The sequence below is a fragment of the Cydia splendana genome, chromosome Z, assembly GCF_910591565.1.
Source record: "Cydia splendana chromosome Z, ilCydSple1.2, whole genome shotgun sequence".
In the NCBI taxonomy this organism is placed as follows: domain Eukaryota; kingdom Metazoa; phylum Arthropoda; class Insecta; order Lepidoptera; family Tortricidae; genus Cydia; species Cydia splendana.
This window is the reverse complement of record NC_085987.1, coordinates 27,844,456-27,863,153: the sequence shown is the minus strand read 5'-3', so window position 1 is coordinate 27,863,153 and position 18,698 is coordinate 27,844,456. Positions and strand designations below refer to the sequence as shown.

The 18,698-nt window shown below is 37.9% G+C and overlaps 1 protein-coding gene and 1 long non-coding RNA gene across 2 annotated transcripts in view; one reads left to right on the top strand and one right to left on the bottom strand.

Annotated features, from left to right (window-relative positions):
* LOC134804691 (basement membrane-specific heparan sulfate proteoglycan core protein-like) overlaps window positions 1–18,698 on the bottom strand; it is a 185,765-nt gene that overhangs the window by 19,349 nt on the left and 147,718 nt on the right. The window contains exons 21-51 of the mRNA XM_063777814.1: window positions 18,209–18,262; window positions 16,859–16,873; window positions 13,779–13,912; window positions 13,136–13,229; window positions 12,917–13,051; window positions 12,354–12,599; window positions 12,015–12,211; window positions 11,579–11,700; window positions 10,978–11,194; window positions 10,183–10,368; window positions 9,193–9,335; window positions 8,942–9,110; window positions 8,353–8,570; window positions 7,928–8,143; window positions 7,412–7,684; window positions 7,061–7,169; window positions 6,371–6,468; window positions 5,705–5,941; window positions 5,506–5,593; window positions 5,286–5,410; window positions 5,008–5,191; window positions 4,694–4,889; window positions 4,284–4,450; window positions 3,888–4,112; window positions 3,322–3,505; window positions 2,748–3,071; window positions 1,754–1,970; window positions 1,332–1,523; window positions 961–1,246; window positions 724–874; window positions 356–536 (exon numbers count right to left, since the gene is read on the bottom strand). Coding sequence (XP_063633884.1) covers window positions 356–536; window positions 724–874; window positions 961–1,246; window positions 1,332–1,523; window positions 1,754–1,970; window positions 2,748–3,071; window positions 3,322–3,505; window positions 3,888–4,112; window positions 4,284–4,450; window positions 4,694–4,889; window positions 5,008–5,191; window positions 5,286–5,410; window positions 5,506–5,593; window positions 5,705–5,941; window positions 6,371–6,468; window positions 7,061–7,169; window positions 7,412–7,684; window positions 7,928–8,143; window positions 8,353–8,570; window positions 8,942–9,110; window positions 9,193–9,335; window positions 10,183–10,368; window positions 10,978–11,194; window positions 11,579–11,700; window positions 12,015–12,211; window positions 12,354–12,599; window positions 12,917–13,051; window positions 13,136–13,229; window positions 13,779–13,912; window positions 16,859–16,873; window positions 18,209–18,262 — 5,383 coding nt within the window. The remainder of the gene's footprint in view (window positions 1–355; window positions 537–723; window positions 875–960; window positions 1,247–1,331; window positions 1,524–1,753; window positions 1,971–2,747; window positions 3,072–3,321; window positions 3,506–3,887; window positions 4,113–4,283; window positions 4,451–4,693; window positions 4,890–5,007; window positions 5,192–5,285; window positions 5,411–5,505; window positions 5,594–5,704; window positions 5,942–6,370; window positions 6,469–7,060; window positions 7,170–7,411; window positions 7,685–7,927; window positions 8,144–8,352; window positions 8,571–8,941; window positions 9,111–9,192; window positions 9,336–10,182; window positions 10,369–10,977; window positions 11,195–11,578; window positions 11,701–12,014; window positions 12,212–12,353; window positions 12,600–12,916; window positions 13,052–13,135; window positions 13,230–13,778; window positions 13,913–16,858; window positions 16,874–18,208; window positions 18,263–18,698) is intronic.
* Window positions 1–18,698, top strand: part of LOC134804946 (uncharacterized) — a 371,780-nt gene that overhangs the window by 239,859 nt on the left and 113,223 nt on the right. The window lies entirely within an intron of this gene.

Sequence of the window (18,698 nt, the reverse complement as noted above, 5' to 3'; positions counted from 1 at the left end):
AGTCGGACTCGCGCACGAAGGGTTCCGTACCATATAAAAAAAAAACAAAAAAAAAGCAAAAAAAAAACGGTCACCCATCCAAGTACTGACCACTCCCGACGTTGCTTAACTTTGGTCAAAAATCACGTTTGTTGTATGGGAGCCCCATTTAAATCTTTATTTTATTCTGTTTTTAGTATTTGTTGTTATAGCGGCAACAGAAATACATCATCTGTGAAAATTTCAACTGTCTAGCTATCACGGTTCGTGAGATACAGCCTGGTGACAGACGGACGGACGGACGGACGGACGGACAGCGAAGTCTTAGTAATAGGGTCCCGTTTTACCCTTTGGGTACGGAACCCTAAAAACACACCTGATAACTTCCGCAGGGCCAACTTGAGCGTCGGCCGACAGTGCACGTCCTTTACTTCTGGACCATAATATGTCAGGACGTGGCTCGCCTTCTAAGACTTGACAACGGAGCTCAAACTGACTTCCGATCCGAGCGCGCACATCTTGTTGTGGCCAAATTTGTACTCTAGGGCGAATACGGGCTAAACACACATACATATATTAAAATGAATGCAGAATCCAATGTTAATATAATACGGACACCTTTCTTTTCGATTGACTACAATCGGGAAAAAAGCACGCCTTTACAAAGTAATACCAATTATTACGTTAATTATAAATAAGTACTTAATAAAACGTAAAAATCAAATATATTGTTATAATTCATACTTTCTATATCCACAGTGACGTATTGGGATGCGACTGGATTTCCGTCCACGATGGCACTGCATACATAGAATCCTCGGTCACTCTCCTGGGCATTAGCTATTGTCAGCGTGTTTCCTCTTTGGCTGGTGCTTGGGCCGAACTGACCTTCGTGCTGAATGTGAAATTAAATACAGTAAGTAAAATGTTATCTTTGTCATTAATATGATATTATTCATTAGATAATATTACAAAGTTTACCTTTGCCCATACAATTCGCGGTAGTGGGTTTCCTGTGGCAGTGCAGTGAACCACCCCACTTTCCCCAGTTGGAATTCTCAGTTCATTTACATCAAGTTCCACGCCAGGACTCTCTACTGGCGCTTGCGTACCAACAGGGATAACCGAAACGACTACAGCTATCGATTCTGCTTGTCCAGAAGCTGTCTTGCACATATACACTCCTTGATTTTCAAGGCGAGCTACATCAATATACAAGACACCGTTTAGTGATTGCACATTAGTTTCAAATTCATTGCCGTCTTGCCTGAAATAATACAGTAAAACTGTAAACATCTACATCGTGTTTTCTTTATTCCAATGCAGGAACGTATAAAATTTGCGGTGATTACCTGACCCATTTAATGGAACCGGGCGGTATATTAGCTGACCCAGTACATACGACGTTAGTGCTTTGGCCTTCGATGACGTTAGATGCAGATGGTTTTATTGTGAGTCTCTCGCGAGGCGGCCTGGACGGCAAAGGTCGTACGATAATACTCGCTATGCGATCGTCGGTTCCAACGTTGTTGCTGGCGACGCATCTGTTAAAAACACAAATATACTTAAATGTATAGAAACACGTAGTTATTTTACTTTAGAGCAGATTTAATCTTTTCGCTGCCATTGACTTGATATAAAGTCAGTACATTTCGTGCCCCACACGCTACGACTTGATATGTTATAAATACGGGTTGGTGACGTGCAATTTTTGATATGGCGTTCATGACACTTTATTACTTCATTAACGTCGTTGCGAAAAGGTTATCGTTACCTGTAATCTCCAGAATCTTCTTCTCTGGCACTATCGATTATCAAAAGTGATTCTATAAGCTGTACCGTCGCGGGCAGAGGTTGTCCATTACCTCTCTGCCATTCGATTGTAGGAGCGGGGTTTCCGTCAGTGAGACAATTCAACTCGACTCTTTCCCCTTCGTACAATTCTTGCACTGATGGCTGTATAGATACGGTAGGACTTGTCATCGGATTTGCTGGAAATGCATTATTTTGAGAAACAATTAAGGAATAAAACAACGTCCTATAATTGGAATCAAGATCAAGTAGGTTTAAAGTATAGAAAAAAGCTTATAATAGGTACTTATACACAGGTACGCGTTAAAACACAGCTTTTGTTGTTGTATTGTCGGTTAATTAAATACTAGGTACTACAATAAGTATTATAATTATACCTATGATGGCTATGATATAAACGTTACCTTTGGCGAAATATATCCAGTTTGGTATAGCTAATCCATGATGTAGCGTGAAAATAACAAAGTAAATAAATACCTACAATTTATTTTTCACCACACCTCACACTTCAAAAACGGATAGCAAAGATGCACTTTGCTATCAGTAATTCACATGTAATCAAATGCAAATTTTGAGTTGTTTTCTTATGTTTGCTGGTAGAATTGACTTTTGATGATTTTGGATGATACATATTTAATAACATGCATTTGAATTTGATTTGGTTTGATTTTGTTTCATATTTTACATTTAATATTTGCTTCGGGGTGGGGTGGTGAAAAATTTTGTGTTTCACTCGGGGGCAAATTTTGTTTAACCGCTCGTGCTTTGAAACCCTCGCAACGCTCAAGATTCCACTTTTCGAACCACTCGCTACGCTCGTGGTTCAATTTTGGAATTTTTCGCTTGCTCGGGTATCAATATTAGCACGAGCGGTTAAACAACAACTTTGCCCCCTTGTAAAACAAATAACTATTATCTTGACACCTAGAAATAAATAAACAAGAAATTTAACTTACTTCCCACAGTAAGTGTCGCTGTTGCTTGACCCGCAGTGACGCCGTCATGCGTCTGGCAGATGTATGTGCCACTGTCGGACACTTGTACCCGTGTGATAGTGAGTGTTCCTGTTTGGTCGTCAATCGTGTATCGTCCTTGAGGCAAGTATCCGTTCTTCTTACTCCAGCTAACGGGAAGTCGACCTGGTCTGTAAAAGCTCCTAGCCTGACAAGTGAAGTTAACGTAGCTACCGACGTTTTGAATCTTTATGGTGGGGCTGGAAATAGTGACCGTCACGCTAGACTGAGGAGGCGGCGGTCGACTAGTTGTTACGACAGATTCACCTAAAACAATACGTCAATAATATAACATTTTTATAGCATTGCGAAACATAAAATTGATTTATCATATTTGTTTAAAGACGCAAAACAAACTTCTTGCGTGTTAAGTTGCTGACTACTACAGTTTTCAGGTAAATAGCTAATTGATGTCAAAATTGTACGAATACAGTTGGAAAACAGCGTGATGATAAGATTTTATCGCATTGGTTTTAAAATAATATTGTAAACAAACAATATTGTAACTCGTACTTACCAAGGGGTGAGCAGTCAGAAGCTGAGTTAGGGTCGGGGCAGTCGCACACGACCTGGTCGTAGCTGTCGACGTGGCAGCCGTAGCCGCTGCAGCTGCATTGCTGGCAGCGCCCGTTCAGCTGGTAGTAACCGGGGGAACATGACTCGCAGCTCCTGCCGCTGTAACCCGCTGGGCATCTGCAACTCTAAAATGTAACAATATTAGTCAATTATACTCTGTATCTTTAGGTACTTAAATAAAAGTCAAGAAATAATTTGAACGTTTTAGGGTAGTTAAACATTTATTGATAAACCAATCAAATACAAAACCACCTGGATCAGTCACTGAACGACCTGACTTTAACCTACATTATTTGATCATGTACTTAATGTTTTCATCTAAGCCAGTTGAGGGTTCAACTGGCTTAAGAAGCCATTTGAGGGTAGATTTTGTTTACTCTTTTTTAAATACCTAAAGATACAGACTATAGGTAGGCACATGTGTTTTCAGATAAACTGATAAAATACGGCTCTGAAATAATAAATAACCTTTAAAAGGTTTTGAATATATTGCACAGTAGTGTTTACCTCAATTCCCTTGGCAACATTTGAACGCCGTTCTTCTGAAGCCTTATCCATGGCCACAATTGCAATAGAGGTGGAGGTCAATTTTTCTGTTTGCAAGTCAGCGAGGGTTGCCCTGACGAGCACCCGCTTCAGGTTCTTTAACACCGACATGAAGACATTGCGGCTTGCCGGTACACGAGTGTTAAGAACATACCAGTTCTTCTCTACTAACGGCACCTGATTAAACTGTAATAAAAAAGGAAAGTTTTAAGGGAAATAATATACCTACAATATAATATATAATATATTAACACACTTTATGATACATAAACTAAACAAAAGATAAGTAGGTTTTCACAATTTATTCTAGTAGGTATATATGAAAGTTAATCGTAAAATCATCAGTTCTGAACTTACCAATACCCCTCCAGACTGGAAAGATCGTGGATTCGTCCAGTACACAGAATCTTCATCTCCTACTAGGACGACGTCAGTGCCTGGGTTGTTATACACTGGATACGGGTTATCCACTTCGAACCTCTGACTAAAGCTCAAGTTTCCTCCGTATGATAGCAACATGTTTCCTGGCGAAAACAAAAATACATTAAACCATTTTTTTTATCAAGCAGTTACGTCTGCGAGCGATACTACAAGAGAGGTCAGGGGTTCAAGTCCTACCGGAAGCGTATTTTTTCCTTTTATATAAAATTTACGGAAACATATTGTCTAAAACGTACCCATAAAATATTTTAAGACTTAAAAATATATACAATCATATCAAAATGTTATATTATTACAAGGTAAATAATACATGTGAGAGCATTTACCTGGTAGAGTTAACAGGGGCAGGGACCAAAATAGTTCTTCGTCTGGTGGGAAGCTAAACGAGTATGTCAATTCACTTTCCGCGGGATTAGGGACGAAGTGGTCGTTCAAAACTTTTTGCGCTGCCAAGTCCATTATACGATAGTTGTTTTCGCCGACCATAGGTGCGGGAACCTGGTCCCAATACAAATTAGAGACCTGAAAATAAATGTTTTTTTAATGTGGTCAAGGGCTAGATTCACTCCTAAAGCTTAATGGTGAGTTATTGTGGTTGATCGCCAGAGTGATTAGTTTGGAGCAAAGCGCACACGAGTACCTCAGAGCAGTCCGTAGTAACTCCAGAACAGTAGCATTTAATACATCCTTCAGGATTTTCGTAGCTAAGTCCGAATGAACCTGGTCTGCACCGGTTACAAGACTCGCCGGTCACTGATGACTTGCAATTGCAATTGCCACTGTCATCACATCCTGGATGCCCAACTGTACCGCGGGCATCACAGCTGAAATAAAATTAATCATTTCAATCGTTAGTTTATGAAGGAACCATTGCAATAAAAGTTACCTGTCGGTTTTGATATCAGTTACTAAACGCACTTGCAATTGTCAGGCCTCGGTGTAGGGTAGCGGGTATTATCGGGCACGCAATTATTTCTATAATCTCTTACATATCCAGGTACACAGTCTTCACAATTGCGTCCAGTTGTATATTCTGGGCAATTCTGCAATGAAAATAACAATATGTTTACATTGTTGTCAATTATAATATAGATATACATGAAATATCCCTTGAATTTCATCTGTATTGATTACTTACCAAGCATTCGCCAGTTTTTGGATCACAAATAGATCCTCCTTGACAATTGCACCGTACACAACTTCTCAAGTACAACGCTTCTTGACTCCTGCAAGAACATGATCATTTAGCGGCATTACCTATATGTAAGATTAAGATAATGCTAAGTGTCAATTAAATATCAATGTGGTATTCTAGTAAGTGGTAAGTTTTTTTTTACCTGGTGTAGCCAGGAGCGCAATCCTCGCAGGAGGTGCCCAAGTATCCCTCGGGGCATACGCACTGCTCGACCTCCGCCGCGATCGGCCCGTCACCGTTCTCATCTGCCATGTCTATGCTCGAACTAACCAGGCTAGCTATTTGATAGCTTGTCGAATACGTCGCCTTGACTAAAATTGCCTTAACGTCTGCTAAAGCCAGCAAGAATTGTTGACGGGGTAGCGTTGTACCATCAGCTCTGAAAAAAGAAAATAAATACATGCGTACATACCTACTGCTTCGTAATATTAAGTGCTCATTAATTTAAAACGCTATAATCGATTAATCTTCAACTACAAGCTTTTGAAAAAAAAATGATTAAAGTTTTTATTGCTGACTACTTTCTATCGAGACAATTCTAACAAACCCAAACACAATGCGGATGCGCTGTTTTATCACATAGTTCCTATGGCCACATTGGCTACCTCTAGTCTCCATCATCAGACCAGTTCATTGGTACCAATAAATTCCTTGGTCACCCAACTTACATAAATATGTAAAGTTTCAGTTCAATCGAGTAATGGGAAGTGGGTCTAATTTACTTTGCAATGTTTGATTGATTACATACAGACAGACAGGTGAAACTAAATAAAAGCTTGTAAAATAAGGGGTCGTCAACTAAACTAACCTTTGCCATCCTTTTTCTAGGAACGGCACGGAAGCGTCCAAGACACCGTCGCTGTTTGGTTTGAAGTTGCCAAAGTAGTGGAAAGTTTGTCGGTTTTGCTGTAAAAAAAATATATATACGACGAATAGTTCGCAATATTAGGTATGAATATTAATAATTATGTATAGGATCCACGACAGTTACGTCGCTCACTAGTAGGTACCTACATTAAAAAAAATTACCTACAACAGCAAATCTGTGTAACACAAGACTCTCAGCATATGGCATACGAATATACAAAATCTTTGATCATTTTAAATAATTAAGAACTTAATTTAATGGTCTACTTACAAAACAATTAAATAACGTTGGTTATTAGAGTTATTGATTTCAATTACACTCATAATAGTGATTTGTTTTACAAGGGGGCAAAGTTTGATACTCGGGCAAGCGAAAGATTCCAAAATTAGTTGCGAGGGTTAAACAAACTTTGCTACCGAGATAAAACACATTTTTTTCCTACCACACTAATGAGGAAAATACTAACTAAAAAACGTTTGTAAAGATTTATCATTCAAAACCATCACTTAAAAGTCAAATCCATCAGACAACAGGAGGAAACAACTCAAAATTTGCATCAAATTAAAAGTAATTGGCAAAGGCCTCTTGTGGATAAAATGCTACTTTGTTATGAAAAAAAAAATATCTTACGCTAATTAGCTGAACATCAGGAGCATTGTTGTCGTCCGCGGAGACGGGCACGTTGCGCAGTACGTAGCGCAGGTAACCGCCATATGACGTCACTTTATCGAGGGTAAAGCTGAAAAATAATTTAAATACATATTTGGTATAGTTGTTCCAATACTATAATTTTGATTTTTAAATATCTAAACCCAGATAACCAGTAAGAAGTTGAATTATGTAAATTGGCTGAAGTGTTAATTAAGAGCCAGTTATACCGACCATAAATTGACGGTTTACCTCTGTAACTCACCAGTAAACCAATAAAACATTTCATACGAGAGTATTCAGAGTTTCATATTCAACCGGCCTTAAAAATACCTTCGAGGTAAGCTCCAGTAGTAAATGTTGTTGCGCGATCTGTCGACGTCATTGAGGAGCAGTTCCCCGCTGACGATCTGAGGGCGCGCGGAGGCCTCGACCGGCGCGTCGTAGCGACCGGCGCCGTCCGAGCCCAGCGGCACGCTCTGGTACACGCTCACTTCATCCACGACCTCCGGCGTGTTGAATGTGACGCTGGTAGTGTTGCGGCGGAGATTGCTGCTCGTGCACTGCTTCGTTAGGCCGGAACAGAAGCATTTTGCGCAGCCGTGCCTGATATCAAATAACACTATGAACACTGTCCTAGCTGCAACCAAATCTATAATCCGTTGACTTCATAAAACTTTACGGGCCTGATTTAGTTAAATTATGTTTTATCCCTTTCTTATAAAAACAAGTCAAAATGACAGATAAAGACAAACGATTATTAGCTAATTGAGGTTTGTAGGACATTTTAGGAATAAGGGGGTCAATATAGGCTTTGAGTAAGTTGTACAGAACCAAGAAAATGCTTACTTGTAGCTTGCTGACAGGTGGAATGAGCCTTCTTTGCACTGGTCGCAGAACCGGCCTTCCACGTTTTGTTTACATTCGCACTCGTCAGGCAAACGAGACTGGAGGGTGCCGAGGGCGTTGCAGCTGGACGTGACCTTGCGTCGACAGTAGTCACCAGGGACTAGTGGGTTGCCTTCGTATCCCTCCGAGCAATATTCACATCGTTCACCCTCGTAACTGTAAATAACAAATAGGTTAAGTGCTTTCCGAAACTTTATAAAACTCATACTTATTCTTGGAATATTTGGGGTGAAATTTGTACATTAAGTATTTTGGAATTACCGACAAATGTTTTTACCTATTTTCTTGATAGTGATGCATTGCTATTCATTTCAAGCAAGGAACTGTATAATTTAATTATGCAAATATGCAAGTATGTTAGTTACCCAGGAGCGCAATCACAGATGACTTGTCCTCTCGGTCCCAGGGAGCAGGTGCGAGCGAACTGGTTGCCGCGGTCGGTCAGAGGGCACGGGCAGGGTTGACAGCCTGCGCCGCTGGACGGGTTGCCGTACATGCCCGCCGGGCACGGGCGAGGAGCTTCGCGCACGCAGTTGCCAAGCCACAAGCCGGAACTCTCACGAACGTAGCCCGATGAACATTTCTGAATTAGATTTTATTTAACATTACCTATTTATTCGTAAATATTCGTATTAAAACCAAAAACAAATCAATTACCGCTTTCACGTTCTTGATCCTACGTATAGCATCAGTGAAAAAAAATACGATGGCTAATATCTTGTAATTGAATCGAGCCCCATCACTTACCATTGGGCCTTAATAGATCATCGGTATTTTTATTCTTTTTCTCAAATTGATTTCGTAAGCTTAAATTCTGAACTAATACATCACCAAATGAGGTATAATACTATGTATTACATAAATTTATCTCCATAGAAAATCCAATCCAAAATATCATAAGGCATTACGCGCCTTTAATTAGCTTTCCTATTTTAAGATTTTGTATGTAGGTACCTCACAAGAAAGTCCGTCATAACCAGGAGGGCAAGAGCATTCTTCAACGAGATTGGCAGCGCCCAAGCCCGAATTAATGGTTTGAGCTGATTCCATAGAGAACTCGGTAATGTTGACCCCCACACCGTTCACGCTCGCTCGCAATAATATCATCTCTACGTTGTCCAATCTAAAATAAAAATATAAAACATTTGTTTAGATATTCGTATCAATTAGTTTTTGAGAACTCTTCAAGTTGAGATGTGACTTACGCCATCATGACATCTTCTCTGGTGGCTAGCTCGAGTCCGTTCGGAGTAGCCTTCTGCCACCCACCTTGCGCTAAGCGAACTTCGACCCTGGTGGCCCTCGGGTCGCTGCGGCCGCGGTGATAAATTAGAGTTTCGTATTTGCCCTGGAATATTATAATTCTAGTTTGTATTATTTACTCAATTGTCATATTTTTTACCCTCGTCTATTTTTTCTTAATATTTTAAGTTCTAAAAATGTCATAAGCACGTTCGGTGTCAGATACAAAGCCCCGATATATTTTTTGATATTATTTCTCAGCTTTAGGAAGTTTTGATAATTACTACTCATCATGTCACAATCACGAATCCTCTATACCTTAAATTTTTAAAAATATTTTTAAAATATTATAGGACAATTTTACACAGATCGACCTAGTCCCACAGTAAGCTCAATAAGGCTTGTGTAGTGGGTACTAGACGACGATATTATTATATATAATATACATATATATATCGGGTGGAACAGAACGAAGGACTTTTACGCAAACGGGGAATTTTTTAGGCTACGTACTTTATTTTTCACTTATTAATCACGTTAATATTTCTTACCGTTTTAGAGATACAGTTTGTTAAACATTAGTGCATAAATCTGTATGTTACAACCCTAGCAAGTAGATCCTATTGTATGACATGACATGTGTCAATATAAATGTAAATATCTTTGTAGGGTTGTCACTGATATAAAAATATTTCATTTTAGTGATTTTATTTTACTTGTTACTTCAGCTTTACGATTATAATAACTCGATTGTAGATCACTTAGATAACATTATCCTTTCAGCTCAGTCTCTAGAAATTTGTGATGAACAGACAAATAAATGCCTTTACCAGGATTCGAACCCTGGACCTCCTGCTTCGTAGGCAGGGTCACTACCGACTAGGCTAGGAGGCCGTTAAAAAAAATCTTAAAAATCGTATTAAGTGTAATCGTTAATTTTAAACAAATTTTACCTGAATAATGACGTCTGGCATTCTGCTGTCATAGCCTGTGTTTGGTCTCGCAGATTGAGGCGTTAGTGTATATCTGATGTAGCCTCCGTAGGAGGTGAGCTGGTTGCCGTTGTAGGACTCCGGTAGAGTCAAGTACGGGAAGGAGTCCGTCGATGTGGGGTAGCCCTGCACTTGCAGTTTGGTGATCTGTAGAATAGAAAGACATAGTAAACAAAATTAGTTGATAGAAATAATTTATACGTTTTTCTGCTGCTTTGATTTATAACTTTTATAAGGAAAGTTATTAACGGATATTATAATAAAAACAAGAGTATAATGCTAATCAGCTAGTTTTCGTTTGAAATAATAAACTAAAGGTCGAACAATCACATGGTCGAACCTTCATGCATAGACATTTGCATCGTTTCTCTCAGTGTAGGTATATAGTATATATTAATATTTGTTTTTCCCTTTAGATATAGATTTTTAGTTTTTAAGTAGTTTAAGTTTCGACTGTACAGACTGTACAGTGGACGTCAAAGATATGTTTACACATTTGCACCTTACTCCCTTGTAATAAGGCGAAAAATGTAAACATATCTGTGACGTCGACTGTACCTATATTTACATTTTATTTAGTTTTATGTTAGATTATTCAGTAAGGTTGTTCAGTTTCCTTAAATTTTCTAATGTTTTTCCCATGCGCAAAAGTCACTAATAGGACACGTCGTTTACTTTTACAGGTACACCTATTTTGTTTACTTTACAATTAACCACTACACGACGAATGACTTAATTTGCTAGACTTTATCTTACCGTAGCGCCGTTCCTAAGAGGTTGGAAGTAGTACTGGTCAACGGGATTGTTGGTGCGGCGTACCCCACCGTTGGGCTCCTGCTGAACGCCGACCAACCGCGTGCCGCCCTCGCCCAGCGGCGTGGGCATGTTGTAGATGAACAGATCCGCGCTCTTGCACTGAGTGGACTCCCCGAAACAGAAGCAGCGGATGCATTCACTTGGCGAACGCGCTTCGCTGAAAACCGACATAATTTTAAATAATAAGTAATAAGGTATAATCTACTTAATCTTTCCACTGTCTCCATTGCATCCTAAAATAGCCCGCAGATAAATTTTGGTAAGCTAATTCGAAGAATAGGTAGATAGGCACTTTACAAAAGCAACTGCCATCCAACACTTTAAACGAAATAATACTCGGCAAATCTTTATAAACTATACCCCTAGTGAGAAGGGGTAACAAGGCTTGCGCAGCGCAGGTGAAAAAAGGTGTACGTTCAATATAACAAATAGGTACCCTGTTTTACCTAAGTTGCGCGAGACTTGTTGTTGTTGGAATAATGTACTTTGTATTTACATGTCGTCATTTGCATGTTTGCTGTATTATCCAGTAAGTGCTAACCTGTTGAAATATCCACTAGGGCAAATAGAGGTGCGGTCGACGTTGACTATAGCGTCAAGAGCGCCGAAAGCCGTCGCCCTGTTGTTAACTGCCTCGCAGGAGTAGGCCCCACTGTCTTCCGGCTGAATATATGACATAAATGATGCATTATACAATACATTACAATTTAAATCTGCCAACAATAATTTTCACCACTGCTGCTTATGTAATCTATAACTTAGAGCCTCTAGGTAAGGTAAATATATCTAAACAGTGGAATGTTTTACCTATGGTGAGGTGGAACTTTCATACAAAATCGACACAACGCTGGCGAGAAATGTCGACGGGTTGCCATTATGTTCGAAATTATGATGTACATTGGATTATAAAAAGTAGTAGAGTAGCTGTATGTCAGCTACTATAATATTATGTGTAGGTATAAATAGATAACAGTTACCTGCATGTTAGGACAAGACAGGACGCCGGTACCATTGATGCTGGTAGATGTGCACTTGGCAGGGACATGTCCCCAGTTGAGACGCCAGTTTATGAAGGGGACTGGTATACCGACGGCTTCGCACTCGAGCCTCAGCGACTCTCCTGGATTTAACTGCACGTGTGACGGCTGAGGCAGTTTTCGTATGGTGATATTAACTGAGTAAATAAATAAAAAATACATGACTTCTTCAGTTTCGGTAAAGGGCAGATATAATATAAATATTATGCGAGTATAAATAATGAAACGAGCAGTAATTAAGGAGAAATAAGCGTTTTATCGTAATTAAGGTTTACTAACTGCATATCTCATCGCCTCCGTCGGAACAGTCGGGATGGTTGTCACAGTGGAAACTTTTCGGTATGCACTGGTTGTCACTGCAACGGAACTCAGATTGCGAGCAGGTTTCGCCAGGCCGCGCCGCGCCGCAACCGCGCTCATCCGACCCGTCACCGCAGTCGTCTTCAGAGTCACAGATCCACGACTTAAGGACGCATCGCCGGTTATCGCAACGGAATTGATTAGGCTCGCATAAACCGTTTTCGTCTAAAAATAACATAGTCAATAAAGGTACGATCAGATCCAGATTCGGCAGATCTTTCTAACAAATTGCGTGCATTTATAAACTTTACCTATATGCAGTGGCGCGTCATGGCGGATTTGCCCTATGGCCAAGTAGGCCCGGGCCCGGGCAGCAGGTTTATTGGGGGCGGCAAATTGTGACAAAAAATTCGCTGATGATAACAACAAATAACTCAAAATTTTGTCAATATGATGGGTGCTGAGAAAGGGGCGGCTACCAGGGCCTGGGGACTGCAAATCCGCCACTGCCTATATGTATTGTAAGAACGAATAATACTTACGACAAGTTTCTTCATCGGATTGGTCAGAACAATCAAATTTGCCGTCACAAACCGCAGATTTTGGAATACATTGTCCGCTAGCACAAGTAGCTTCGTTGGGTTGGCAACCCACGAACTGCGGCCTAACCGTTGTTGCTGAAAAATAAGAATAAGAATAAAGAACACATAAGAAAAACTGAATGATATGTAAAATCGAGAGAGTAAATAATATATACTTACTTGGATTTTCTACAGTCAATGTGACTCTTATTTCTGATCCGGGTGAACCATCGTAACTATAAGCTCGGCAAACATATACACCGCTATCCGAAGGCTGTATAAAATAAATAACATAAATTATTTATAGGTACCTAATTGGAACGAGCAACCATGGTATAAAGACACATAAATAAAATATCTGGTGCCTTTTCATGAGTCAAAATAAAATGAGGTAAAAAGATATAGGTACCAACACATTATATTGCTGTCCGGCCGATGATGACTACACATCGGTAACTCGTGACATTTAGGTAGCACTTAAAAGATTAGTTTAATTAATTCCTTTTTTTATTTAGTGGTTTCTTTTTCTCGACTCGTATAGGAAGAACATTGTCACATCACTAGTCTGTTAGAAACTGCAGTCAAGTGCCACGAGTTACCGATGTGTGCTCATCACTAATATTTTAAGTGCTACCTAAATGCCACGAGTTACCGATGTGTAATGATGACGGTCAATGCTACTGTGCGAGCGGGACAGCAATATCATAAGATAGGAACATGTACGAATTTCTTCGTACTTAGAGTAGTTTATCACAAGTTACAAGCTTCCACGAAACGAATCCCAGCACTTGACAAAACATAGGTAAATACGAACTGTACTCACAGACACTTTAATCATTTCGAGCCTTCCATTAACATCGGTAGAGCCTGGCTTCAGTGGCCTGCCGCCTTCTCGTGTCCACCTGACTGGTGCGCGCAGGGGGCCTTCGTCACGGCATTGGAACACCACGTCGCCACCTGCAGAGAGCTTCCGTCAAATCTGCTACACTTGCACCGTGTCCAACCCGATGATATACCCAAGATCACAAGCATTAACGGGCTGTATAAGCGCATATATTAGGTATATAAAATACTATGACCTAACTTAACACAATTTTATCGTGGTTTTATTTAAATATATATTAAAATTCAAATAGATAATCTTGTTTTAAATCATTTTTATACTTTTACATGAACTCGAGCGTATCCCATTCAATTATAATACGTCATTAGCACATGCAAAATAAACACCCTAGTCTAATGATGACATGAGAATTAACAGACTGAGGCAGGCCCACAAACAATACCTACTCCAAACGAACGAATTCGGTCGACGCTACAAGCGTCAGCGCCAAGCGAATTGGTTCCAGTATAGTTTTCGTGAGTATGAGGTCATTTTAGAGTACCTACCTAAGAGAATAAACAGTATTTTTTTTTGTATTTTCTTACTATTGTAATTTAAAAATGTTAAAAATATAAGTCCTGAAAATAATTAATAATAATTAAGAGCAAACATATATAATGTAAAGTGTGTTCTGTTGTGTGGACGAACTATTATGAATTGACTTGTTTTTAACTGTTAATAAAATTGTGTGTGAATAATATAATATACAATTATAACTTACCTTAATCTGGGTAATGTCGAAGTGAATTAAGTAGGTGTACTACGTGTAGTTACTATTAATATATTTCATTGTTTTGCATACCTTCTGTCCGCATATTATTTGTATTTGCGATACTTAATAACAAATTAGTATATTAAAACATTATTACTATAATACGAAATGGTGATAATTATCTACAATACTTTTCCGCCACCTTAAAATACATGTATTTTAAATCTTATAAAATCTGGAAAAATAAGGACGAGTATGTGGATAGATTAATAAAGCTTGCAAATGAGTTTCACAAACGACTACATGTATTATATTAGTATACAACCTTGAAATTTCTAATATTATTATTTAATTAAAATAATAAGATCAAATGCTTCGAGTACTTATATAATTGAAAACCTTATATTAAAAATCAAAGGTGAAATGTTTATGTCCTTGGGGACATGGATGGCGTACACCATCTGCGATTACAACCTTGTAAACCCCCACTGAAAATATAAGTACCCAAATAAATTTACCTTACTAATCTTCCGATTTCATTCGACACGTATTTATTGAACTAGTGATTAGTAAATGAACTCACTCTCACATTTTACAGTTAGGTAAAAACCAATCTTGTTAAAGCCTGACAACAGTTTATTTGACCCTCGCCATTTTGCGGATTTTCAATGGTACTAATTTCTTTTACTGGCAACAAGTCCTCTTTGACAACGAACGTTGGATGTCATCGAATGTCACCGATGTAAACAAACGGAAAATATCTACGAATATATTCAAATATAAACGCTTTTATAACAAAAATGCCAAAAAAAATTACCAAAGATGCGAAAAAAATTGTAGTGAATGCAATCAAATACTTACAGCTTAAAAAAAGACGAAGGATTACATAGCATTCCAATAAACAATGTTTTAAAGTTGGTTGTTGACATGACCGGTATTGACATTTTATAGTGCGGTTTTATTGAACTGGTTAGTTGTTAGGTTTGAACTTTAATATTTCATTTAAGGTAGATCGACGATAAAAATCCTATAATCGATTTGGAGACTGAATGTTTTATAATCGAGGTTGGTGGTCCTGAAAGCGACACAACATCTGATGAAAATCAGACTTCGTCAGAGTAAGAAAACGAAGAATATAATAATATTGAATATTCAAAATCAGATTTTGACGAATAGGTAAATTGAAAGAACCGAATTCTCTGTAAGCAATGTTTCTGACATTATACGAGTATCAACATGAAGCCAATGCCCACTACCCCGACTATACATGACGTACGCACATTATTGCCATACGTAAGCTGTTTGCAGCGACACTACCTCAGGGTTAAATAAACTGTTGTCAGGCTATAATTGTTGTAGTTTTATTGTTATTGTTAAAAAAGTAAAATCCTGTTGGTCAGCAATTACATGTATTTAGGTACCTAGTGGCGTGTTGAGTAAATATTCGTACCATGCAATTAGAACCCATTTAGTTATTTTATAATATTTCTATCATCTCAATGCGGTAAAAATGGAATCCCAATGGAGTGTTTGTTATTTTCCGATGACAAAATATGACTTGAAACTGATTTTTAAATTGTTCTCATATACATTAATCCATAATCTGAAGTATTTAAAGAGGAAATAACAATAAAATATTTTTCTAGACTATATATGTATATCTAGAACGATTTCACATAATTTAATTAGATTAGACTGTAAATCAAACTCAATTATATTTTTGTATAAATCCCTTGTTCCTTAAAGTGCTACGAGAAGATAACTATCAATGGAATATGAGAACAATAAAATGATTGGCATACAATAAGTGCTTCTAGCCTCGTTCAATGTTTTCATCATAGCATGATCCAGAGGATGAGTTTTCTGTAAAATAGTAAGTAGGTAATATGGTAAGCCTCATCCCCTAGCGACCTCTTTTAACGAACAGAGTAAGTTAATGTCTTCATTAATGAAACCCTTAACAAAGATGCACTTCCATTCCTTTGAAATCAAATTGATGAATGGCATGGAAATATATTTTTCTCTTCTCCGGCCGGAAAGCGTCAACTTTCGGCCCGCTGCGCTAAACGAAGTTGCCGCTTTCCGCCTACGTCGAAAAGAAAAATAGTATAGACACCCCGGCCAGTAAATAAGAAAGCTTCAGATCACATGTTTGCCGTCCTCGGCATCGCCTCAGACGACAATTACATGTGACCTCAGACATTTCTTACTTTGCTGGTTTAGGTATGTAATATTGAAGTTGCGTCAAGTTCAGTAAAACCCACAAAGCACGCTTTAGTACCCAAAGTTATTAGGCACACTGACTCACCACTTTGATATTTGGCTGTTCCACCACCATGAAATAAAATAACAGACAAAATTATTACAGTTCAAGTCCACGTCCAATTTCCTGAGCATTGTCATTAACACCAGAAAAAGTCATCATAGTTATTATAAGTAGGTACATATATTGTAATACCTGGAGTAGTATCTAACCGGGAAAAGCTCTTTGTTCGGTAAAATATTATCGCAGGTAACTGCAAAATAGTTAGGTACCATTGTTAAATAAGTAGTTATGCAAAATGGTAAGAGCAGAACTTCATTTCTGAAATTCCAAGCTATTGAGGTATGTTAAAACTTAACGTCTATCTAAAGACGTAAAAAATTAAGCTTTTATCGTTGTCATTAAAAAAATGAATTGTTAATCCCATTATCTTTTGACGGTTATTAATTATCTAAAGTAGGGCCCAAGTAGATAAAAATCCTTTTATTATTCGTGCTTAAATGTTCTTCCCGTTGGATCCTAAAGGATTCGCTACATCAAAATAATATATAGGTAGGTTATGTATTTTCCTATAAGTAAAAAAATATGAATTAATACTCGTACCTTTTTTCAAATATTGCGCTGTTTTGTTTGATGCGTTATCTTTTGATGCACATAAATATATTTAATTCAAGTACAGCAAAATCTAGTACTAACTAACACAACAAAATGTAAATATCACGTAAATATAAGTATAAGTGATTTATAAAAATATGGAAGTTGGGCACCAGATAATATGACTAGGTAACTACACTGTTTATTTTATTTCTTTGGCCATATAATAGACAACACAATAATTGATATAATACAAAAATATATTAATACTTACGCTCTACATTATTGGCACTGGCAATATCAGTCTACATGTTAAATAAACGTCACTATTAGGGAATACTGGCAGTACAGAACTAGATATTGCCAAAGCACATACTGTACATATATTTATTATATATTAGATAACCCATCACCATCGGGGACTTAATTAGACTAAGTACTTAACCATTACCGTAAGTGGACATTGATATTTGCAACTGAAGCTGGTTTTAAGTTTTAACCAGTTTTAAACCCAAAACTGCAAGAAATATTTCTAGAGGATCAAATTCATATATTTTTTGAGTGACTATATGTAAGTCACTAAGTATATTTATAGTAATTCATATTTTAGAGTACCTTTTGCCTCCACCTACACATGGCTCACCTGATGTCCTGGTCTTAGTGTACGAAAAAGATATCAAGAATTTACTTCAAAACACAAACATCATATATATCTAAGTCTACATTTTTGTATACCCTACATATTTAATTTAATTTCATATTACTCTAATAAAAGAAAGTTTCCACTTGAAATTGTCTTACCGTAGCGTACAGCCTGTGCAGTAGGATACGTTTTTAGGTCTAAAGCAGCGGGACCTGAAATAAAACAACAAAACGACATATTTAACACAAATACACATAATGAACCAATTAGAAAGTATCAATGGTCGTGATTTTTTATTATTATTATATCGACCTAGGCCATGTTGCATAATAAACTACAACTAAGATTACAAGCGGAACTCCTTTTCTAATAGGTGAAGTTAGAAAAGGAGTTCCGCTTGTAATATCAGTTGTAGTTTATTATGCAACACGGCCCTGTTCGATGATTCGGTGATCACTGAGTGTACCAGTGACAAAATAAAAATAAAACTTTGACGTGCAATAATTCTTAAATCTCAATAACTGGTAACATAAAATGAAATTAAGAATAATCTTTAAAGGTATTATGTCATCTGTGACTGAAAATTTAGACTTCAGAATATTATCCACAACCAAGTTAAAGTGTGATGTTACGCATGGGTGTATTTTT